The sequence below is a fragment of the Macrobrachium rosenbergii genome, chromosome 30, assembly GCF_040412425.1.
Source record: "Macrobrachium rosenbergii isolate ZJJX-2024 chromosome 30, ASM4041242v1, whole genome shotgun sequence".
Taxonomy (NCBI): domain Eukaryota; kingdom Metazoa; phylum Arthropoda; class Malacostraca; order Decapoda; family Palaemonidae; genus Macrobrachium; species Macrobrachium rosenbergii.
In genome coordinates, this window is record NC_089770.1 from 1361001 (window position 1) to 1371000 (window position 10000).

Below are 10000 nucleotides of genomic sequence, written 5' to 3' on the forward strand. Positions count from 1 at the left end.
CTCTCTCTCTCTTTTCTATTCCGTACCCCTCTTTTTTATATCGTACCCCTGTCCCCGTCCCTCTCTCTCTCTCTCTCTCTCTCTCTCTCCTATCCTCTTCTCTCTCGCTCTCTTACTTTCTACCCTTCTCTCTCTCTCTCTCTCTCTCTCTCTCTCTCTCTCTCTCTCTCTCTCTCTCTGGTCCCCTCGGTCTCCCTTCTAAGTCATCACAGAGAGAGAGAGAGAGAGAGAGAGAGAGAGAGAGAGAGAGAGAGAGAGAGAGAGAGAGAGGAAGCATTTATCAATGTGCTTCCTGGCAGGGTTCCACGAATAAACCTCCTTACGAAATCGGACGTTTAGTACCGCTTTGTATGCATGAGGCGTCCTCTCTCTCTCTCTCTCTCTCTCTCTCTCTCTCTCTCTCTCTCTCTCTCTCTCTCTCTCTCTTCCTGTGTCACACCTTTGCTTTATTACAGTTTGGGAGGGAAGTATGAGGTCACATAATGATTCTGCCGGGTCTTGTCTGAATTTCTCTCTGCGAGTGGTGACGGTGGTGGTGGAGGCGTTTGTAGAGGTATGTTTGTGTTTGTGCGTTTGGCACTCGGGGGTGAAGGAAGGTTGTGGGTTTGTGTATGTATGTATGTATGTATGTATATCTGTGTATGTGTACTTTTTTCAGTTACATAACCAAAAAACCTAACCGAAGTTCCTTCGACTGTTACACACAGGTGTGCACATATCATAAATCGAATTTTATGGCCTACATAAAGTTTTTTTCCCTCGTTACACAATTCTGGGATTTAAATTTTCTCCGTGTCCTATTTCACAAACTCTCGTATCTTCCTTTACTTAATAAAAAATAACTTTGATTCTTTGTGGTAAGATTTAAGTTTTTCTATGTATATTTGTGTATGTGTGTGTGTTTGTGATTGTGTATATATATGTATGTGTATATATAAATACACATATATATATGATAATTTTTCAGATATAACCCAAGCCACAATTTAACACTTCCCAAGATCACATTTATTTAGGATCATTTTATTTTTATCTTTCACCTCTTTTCTACCTTTCTCTCATCACTTATTAATCACTCATTAGTCAATAAGTGACCTTATTATCATACAATTGACCCTTCCTCATTATCAAGATGACCTGACAGGAAAGAATTCCTTAAGTAGCAATATTACATTTAGAAAGATTTTTTATCATGTCGTCATTCATCCCTCTTCGCTTTCAAGGCCCTCCTGAGTTGCCAAGTGTGTGTGTGTGTGTGTGTGTAGGTGTGTATGTGTGTGTGTGTCTGGTATGGGCGTGTGGGGTAGGGGTGTGGGCGAGGTGTGGGGTGAAGAGGAGGAGGAGTGTTGAACTCAGGTGATCAAATATCTTCACTTTTCTTGACACCTCTGCCATTTTAGGAGACGTTTCCCGAGGTCACTCTCCTGAAAACCCCGGCACTCGGGAGAGAGAGAGAGAGAGAGAGAGAGAGAGAGAGAGAGAGAGAGAGAGAGAGAGAGAGAGAGAGAGAGAGAGAGGTGAATTTAAGGGGGGTTGTATAACAGAGTTAACAGAAAAAAAAACGTGAATTTTTGTTGATACAACTTCGACCCCGATCTCTGGTAAATGTAAAAAACGGTTCGTGACTTGAGTATTTATTTACAATTGGCAAGCGTGGAAGAATGTGCCAGAGAGAGAGAGAGAGAGAGAGAGAGAGAGAGAGAGAGAGAGAGAGAGAGAAGGAGGAAGATATAGAAATATAGAGAGAGAAAGGAGGAAGATATAGAAATAGAGAGAGAGAGAGAAAGGAGGAAGAAATAGAGAGAGAGAGAGAGAAAGGAGGAAGAAATAGAGAGAGAGAAGAAAGGAGACAGAGAAATCCAGGAGAGAGAAAGAGAGAGAGAGAGAGAGAGAGAGAGAGAGAGAGAGAGAGAGAGAAAGAAAGAGACAGATAAAGTTCCAGGGAGAGTGAGAAACGAGAGAGAGAGAGAGAGAGAGAAAGAAAGAGACAGATAAAGTTCCAGGAAGTGAGAAATGCTTCTAAAGAGAAAAACCGAGAAAAAATAAAAGAAAGAAAGAGAGAGAGAAAGAGAGAGAGAGAGAGATTTGAAACGTGGGCAGCGGTTGTAGACAGAAATATTGGAATGGACAAAATATGCCTGTTTTTTTTCACGTAATTGAAATGCTTCTAAATCACGAAAAAACCTCTGGAATAGTTATGTTAATGTTCCCGATGAAATTTATGGATCCATATTCAGCTCCGGAATCCATGTAGGAGATATGGAATGAATTATTGCTTTTCTGCTAATCCATAAACATTTTAAGACTGTCGTTTTGAATTCAGTGAAATGAAAACTGATCTATTTTTTTACTTATTTTATAAATATATTATTTATCTCTCTCTCTCTCTATCTCTATATATATATATATATATATATATATATATATATATATATATATATATATATATATATATATATATATATATATATATATATATATATCTTAGATAAGATTTGTCAGAGAAATTCTTGTATTTTCTCTCAACTGATATTTCAGTAGAATTCAAATTTGACGAATATTTCAATGAAATTCAAATTCAAAGCTTGATATTCTTTGCAATTTTGAAGTTCTGAACTTCTGAAATTATGAAAGTCAGTCTGAAAGTCTGAAAGTCTAAAAATCTGAAATTCTGAAAGTCTGGAATTTTGAAATTTGATATTTTCAAAGTCCCTCCTATCTGACTGGACTGATAAGGAGAGACAGCGGACAGATATCAAGCCCAAAGTATGTCCTTTGAAAGCCTGAAATTCTGAAAGTCTGAAATTCTGAAAATCTGAAATTCTGACATTTTCCAAAGTTCCTTCTAACTGTCTGGATTGATATCATGTCCAAAATATGCCCTTTTAAAATCTGAAAGTCTGAAATTTAGAAAGTATGAGAGTCTGAAAATCTGAAATTCAGATTCTGAAAGTCCCTCTTATCTGACTGGATTGATAAGGAGAGGCAGCGATCTGATATCATGTCCGAAACATGTCCTTTCAGAACCTGTGTGTGCGTGTGTGTGTGTGTTTGTGTGTGTGTCATTGCTAATATATTCACCTCGTGCTTGGGACGGGAGCAGGCCACGAATACCTTAATACGTAGGCGAATTTGTGCTTGAAACAGATGGCCAGTGCATGGCATCAGTCTTGCGCAGTTGAGAGCAAGATGGGCCTATGTTGCAGGTGTATGTTTTCTGTACAACAATCGTCGTAAAGTTTAATGATTTTTAAGTGTAATTTGAACAATATACAAGTATTTACAATCAAGAAAAGGACCCTATTTTATCATCATCTTGAAAGAATGGTGATGATTCTTCGTCATCTCGCGTAATACCGAGAAACATTACTTTTTAATAATATACAGAGATTTACACTCAAGAAAAGGACCCTATTTTATCATCATCTTGAAAGAATAGTGATGATTCTTCGTCGTCTCTGCTCATACCGAGAAACATTACCTTTTATTTCCAGTCGTATCAACGTTTACAGTCGTGGCATAATCATTCGAATCCTTCAGGATTCGGGAGTGATTGGAAGTAGGGAACTAAGTTGGACGAACTCCTGACGAAGGCTCCGACTGAATGGGTCCTGAATACCTCCTGTCCATCGACTCGTTCTCAAAGTATTGCTTCTAGACCAGCTGGAAGCATTTCGAGAAACAATACTTTGAATTTTTTTTTTATTGTGGTCTGTTAAAATGTGTGATTGATTTCATTTAGAGATGAATTTGTTTTTCAAATGTTTTATGTTTATTTTATTTTCTGCTTGTTTTATGGACTGGCAAAACTTGTCATGCACACAAACGTCTTTATATATAATATATATATATATATATATATATATATATATATATATATATATATATATATATATATATATATATATATATATATATATATATATATATATATATATATATATATATATATATATATATATATATATATATATATATAAAGAGAGAGAGAGAGAGAGAGAGAGAGAGAGAGAGAGAGAGAGAGAGAGAGAGAGAGAGAGAGAGAGAAAGAAAGCAGTTGAATAGACTTTTACATATGAATGAGAGAGAGAGAGAGAGAGAGAGAGAGAGAGAGAGATTGTACAGGGTTTTGCATCAATTTTCAAATATAAACGCCAGGAGAGAGAGAGAGGGAGATATATATATATATATATATATATATATATATATATATATATATATATATATATATATATAGAAACATTACGAAATAACAAAATGAAAAATAGTCAATAATCAAGATAGGATAGACTAAGAGGGAACCTCGAAAAGGACCAGAGAGAAAATCTCGGCCCCGGAAAATGTCCCCAAAGTTAGGAGAAGGTGAGTTACAGGGCGGTCAGCTTCTAATGAATCTAATTCACCGGAAGTTAAACCCGAAATCCGAGACTCTTTCTCTCTCTCTCTGAAGATCGGATTGAAAGACACTTTTAGTGGGTGCTTGGCCATAACACCAGCGCGATCTCTCTCTCTCTCTCTCTCTCTCTCTCTCTCTATCTATCTCTCTCACACATTTGTATATGAAAATTGATGCAAAACCCCTCTACAGTCTCTCTCTCTCTCATTCACGTCTAAAAGTTGATGCAACTACTCTCTCTCTCTCGTGTAAAAGTTGATTATCTCTCTCTCTCTCTCTTTATCTCTCTCTCTCTCTCTGCCATCCACTTGCAAAAATTGATGCAAAACCCATGTACAGTCTCTCTCTCTCTCTCTCTCTCTCTCTCTCTCTCTCTCTCTCTCTCTCTCTCTCTCACTACATACAAAAATTGATGAAAGCCCGTAGTATAACTTGGAGCTAAACTGATATAATAGGATTAAAAAGCAGAATTTAAGCGGTGGACATATTGAAACGTATTACAAACATTGTTTATTTTTTTTGTAGATTCGGCAATCATGGTACTGAAATTCTCTGTGATGAAAATAGACACGCGAACAATTGATGCATTAAGAGTTCCAGTTTATGTGCGTGTGTGTGTGTGCGCGCCTGCACGCGCTTGCGTGCTTTGGTTTGCAAGAAATCTATAAACAAAACTCACAGTTCTTACTAGATATTAATGAACATATGTAGTTATATACATTTGCATACATGTATATATATTATATATATATATATATATATATATATATATATATATATATATATATATATATATATATATATATATATATATCCAATCGTCCAGTTCTTCCTTCGAATATCCCCAAACATTTCCCAAAAGCCTAAATAAACTTACAGTGGAAATCTCCCACATTCTCGAAGGCCAAGAAGATTTAGACCACCTTCAACAAACAGTAAAAACAAATCCCTTTAATAATGGATTATCGTGCATCAGATACAAACTGGGAGGAGAAATATCGTTCCTTTGGGAGGAGAAATATCGTTCCTTTGACGACTCATCTTTCGACCTCGTACCTGAGTTCCCTGGCCCTGAGAAAAACGTAAAGACTATTACGGAAGTTTTGGAGAAAGCCTCTCTCTCTCTCTCTCTGGTTTCGTGAGGTTCATCAAACTTGTGGATCCTCTAGTTAATAATAAGTTATAGTTCATGTTTTTCCTGAATGGGAGATTCTGCGTCGTGGACGTATTGAAAGAGACGTGGCTTCAGCGTCTCTTTTTTAATCTTAGTTTTGGAATTTCTTTTTTGTGTTCTTAGGGAACTTTAGGTGCGTTCGGCTTTTTCGCTCGGTGTGTGATGTGAATTTCCAGATTCCTCTGCACTAGATGTGTTGGTTAGGTCATCAGAAGTATTATTGGATTATAACTCTCTCTCTCTCTCTCTCTCTCTCTCTCTCTCTCTCTCTCTCTCTCTCTCTCTGTTGTCATTCACTTGTTAAAATTGATGCAAGAAACCCTGTATATATATATATATATATATATATATATATATATATATATATATATATATATATATATATATATTTATATATATATATATATATATATATATATATATATATATATATATATATATATATATATATATATAAATACATATGCATGTATATATATGAGTGTATACATACATATATACAAACATATGTATCACCTTAGCTTAATCCCTAGTAGGGGCCGCAGTTCCTAATGACCCTGCATCTTACCACTTTAAACATATAACAATAAAAAATAAAGTTCTCCAAAATCATTCTTTTCTTCTTCTTCTCCTTCTTCTTCCAGGTGCCATGTTCACAGTCGACCAGAGAGAGGGGCCGACGGAACTGGCGTTCAAATACGCCGTCTACAGAATAAACAAAGACTCGTCTTTGCTGTCCAACACGACTTTAGTGTACGACATTCAGTATGTGCCTCGGGACGACTCCTTCCACGCCTCTAAGAAAGGTAAGACTATAGGTCTTTTCAAATAAGTGTCAAGTGTTAAAGGTGTTGTGGGTGGGACTTTTACGACAGTAATGATAATTAGAGATTAATAATTATAGGGGTGACGAGCGGGATGATGCGGGAATGGCAGCCATTTTTATTTTTTAAAGTTAAGTGGCTGACCATGGTGTGTATGGTAACTTTGGGTTAAGAAAAGATTCCTTTAGTGTTATCAAGGAGGGTAATTTTCTTTGTAAGTTTGAAAGTGTAATCTTATATATACTGTATAGTTATACATATATATATGTATAGATATATATCATCTTAGCTTAATCCCTAGTAGGGGTCGCTGTTGCAATGAGCCTGTAGATTAGCCCTTGTGTTTATGAGTATTCATTACAGGCAAAGGTTGTATTAAAAGACAGAAAAGAACCAGTTGGTACCATCTAAGAGAGAGAGAGAGAGAGAGAGAGAGAGAGAGAGAGAGAGAGAGAGAGAGAGAGAGAGAGGCATGACTTGACAGATTGAGAGAGAGACAAACATACTGACAGGTATGAAGAGAGAGAGAGAGAGAGAGAGAGAGAGGCAAGACTTGACAAGTAGAGAGAGAGATAAGTGCTAACAAGTATGCAGAGAGAGAGAGAGAGAGAGAGAGAGAGAGAGAGAGGGGCGAAGGGGTGGGGAGTGGGGGAAGTAGGAAGGTTTACAATACACACATCAGTTAATGAGATCACAGAACAGTGTTGCCACAACCCCGGCGAATGCGTCTACCATTTTATTTTCGTTTCCCAAAAACAAAACTGCCAACTATTTACCCTCATACTTCCTTCTTTAATTCTCTTTATTTCCTTTGTATTAAAATATATCCTGTCCTTCTCTTTTGCTTTTGTTTGCTATTGACCCAGGTCCTGTTTCCTGGTTTATGACACCAGACAGTTAGAGAGAGAGAGAGAGAGAGAGAGAGAGAGAGAGAGAGAGAGAGAGAGAGAGAGAGAGAGAGAGAGAGAGTTCTTTACAAAGAAGCCACAGAAATGGGACGTGTCTTAAATGAGATAGAGTACTTCTCTCGTTCTTGGACTCCGCAACCACACACACACACACATTCTTATGTATGTATGTATGTATAAATATATTATATGTATAAATATATACCACCATCTATAAAAAGTCTGTTAATCCACTCACTCTCGCAAACAGCCGAACCGTGTAACAGTAATAATAATAATAATAATATCACATTTCCTCGCGTGAATTATATTCCAAAATGTCCCAGAGAATATTAGGGCATTACTGGTTCCTCCCAAACTTTATCATTCCTTGTTAAATATGATATCAGCGTTAGATATGAATTTTACTGGAATATTATTCATATATTCCTTTCGTCGGGAGGAAAATGAATTTGTTGGGGGCGATAATATTCTCCAGTCATTTCTGATATGCAACGGTTTTTTGCATATATATATATATATATATATATATATATATATATATATATATATATATATATATATACATATATATATATATGTATGTATGTGTACATATACATATATATGTATATACATATACATACATATATATTTATATATAGATAGATAGATAGTATTATTATTATTATTATAGATAGATATTATTATTATTATTATTATTATTATTATTATTATTATTATTTTTTTTAATATTCCTTTTTCATTTTTATAACCATTATTATTATTAATTATGTTCCCTGTCTGTAATACATGCATAAATAATAATATTTAAAATAATGAAAATAATAATAAATAATAATAATAATAATAATAATAATAATAATAATAATAATAGTAATATTCCTTCTTCATTATAACATCATAATAACACTAGCCACAACGAGCATTACACCCCTCTTTCGTCAAAGCAAAACTCCCGGAAAATCACTGCCTCAACCAGGTCCTCGTTTTTCGCAACCAAAACTCTCGCCAGATATATATGTATTCATGAATCAGCAGCTGCCCTCATTACCAGCCGGAGAATTTAAACTCCTGGGAGGAAGACGCTGACTTGGTAATTCCCGAACGAGATACAAATGTGAATTTCAGATGAACCCCTCACCAGCTTTCATTAGTTAAACCCGTAGGGGAAGTACTGCCGTCAGGTTGCCTTTCACGGTGCACCGTAGGCATTCAAGTGGAAGGTTTGTGTAGTGTACCTCTGGGTAACTAGCTGCTGCAAGGACTTGTTGTTTTAACTGTACCTCCGTTCATATTCTCTTTCTTCCATCTTATTTTCTTAATCCTCTGCTAATAAATGTTGCATAGTGCAATTGCAAAAAGGTTCTACTCCTGTTATACCTTTCATAAACCTTTTTTTATTCTCAATTTCCCTTTCAGCTGCAACCCCTTTTATTCATTTTACTGCACCTCCGTTCATATTCTCTTTCTCTCCCATCTTACTTTCCTCAACCTTCTGCTAATAATTGTTGAATAGTCTGCAAAAGGTTTTTCTCCTGTTAAACCTTTCATAAAACCATTTTATTCTCAATTTCCATTGAGCGCCGAATGACCTCATTCTCTTAGATCCCAGCGCTTGGCTTTTGGCCCAAATTTTTATATTCCATTCTATTCCCTTGAATCACGAAGACGGTATTTTTAAAAGTAAAATAAATAGCAAAAATAAGTCAATAAATGAACAGACTTCACAAAACTGATCATTATCAGAATACGGCGTGAAATTGGTGGACATCTCCCGCAGCACTGGGCGGCTTATGTGTATAATTCGTGGGCAAAGCCATCAGAATCAGAGATTGGTGTATTTCAAGTAAACCCCCGTCCCCCCCCTACCCCCCAACTTCCCCAAACGCCCACACACACAACAAACTTAGCAAACCCACTTCCATGAAAACCCACCACACACACACACACACGTACAAACAAACTTTAATGACAAGGTTTCTGAGCTCAGTACATTACCCCACTTCAACTGTGAATTGAATTGAGTTGAATACAGGATTTAGGCCAGAGGCCAAGTACTTGAATCTAAGAGGTCATTCATCAGCGCTGGAACGGAAATTGACAGTTAAAGGTCTGAAAGGTGTAAAAGGAGGAAACCTCAAAGCAGTTGCACTTTGGAAAGTAAGATGGAAGAATGAGAATATTAGAGGATGTACGGTAAAAGAAACGAAATGGGTTACAACTAGGGGCCGAGGGGACGCTGCAAAGAACCTTAAGTAATGCCTACAGTGCACCGCACGAGGTGCACTGACGGCGCTACCTTCCTACGGAGACTTCAGCTGTGAAATAGAATCTAGCATTCATCTAATCCCTCGTAGCTTTGGGAGTTCAATTCCTTTTAAGATGTTTTAAGAAGAAGAAGAACTTTAATTCACCTCAGAATATTTATTTCCAACTCCAAAATAATTTATAAGTAATATCCAGTTCGGCAGTGGCCCCTAGCTGCAATTCCTTTTACTGTACCTCCATTCATACCATATCTGAAAGGAAGAGAGAGAGAGAGAGAGAGAGAGAGAGAGAGAGAGAGAGAGAGAGAGAGAGAGAGATCGCAGTGGTGAGGGAACTCTCTCAGGAGAAAAACCTTATGTCTACATACTGATTTACTGTCGCCCTATCCTTTTTGGCAAGGATAATTAGAATTGCATGCAACTATTAT

General features: G+C 36.6%; 1 protein-coding gene across 1 annotated transcript in view; it reads left to right on the forward strand.

Moving 5' to 3' along the window:
• Positions 1-10000, forward strand: part of LOC136854898 (glutamate receptor ionotropic, kainate 2-like) — a 137329-nt gene that overhangs the window by 74110 nt on the left and 53219 nt on the right. The window contains 1 exon segment of the mRNA XM_067131431.1: positions 6215-6376. Within this exon segment, the coding sequence (XP_066987532.1) occupies positions 6215-6376 (162 nt within the window).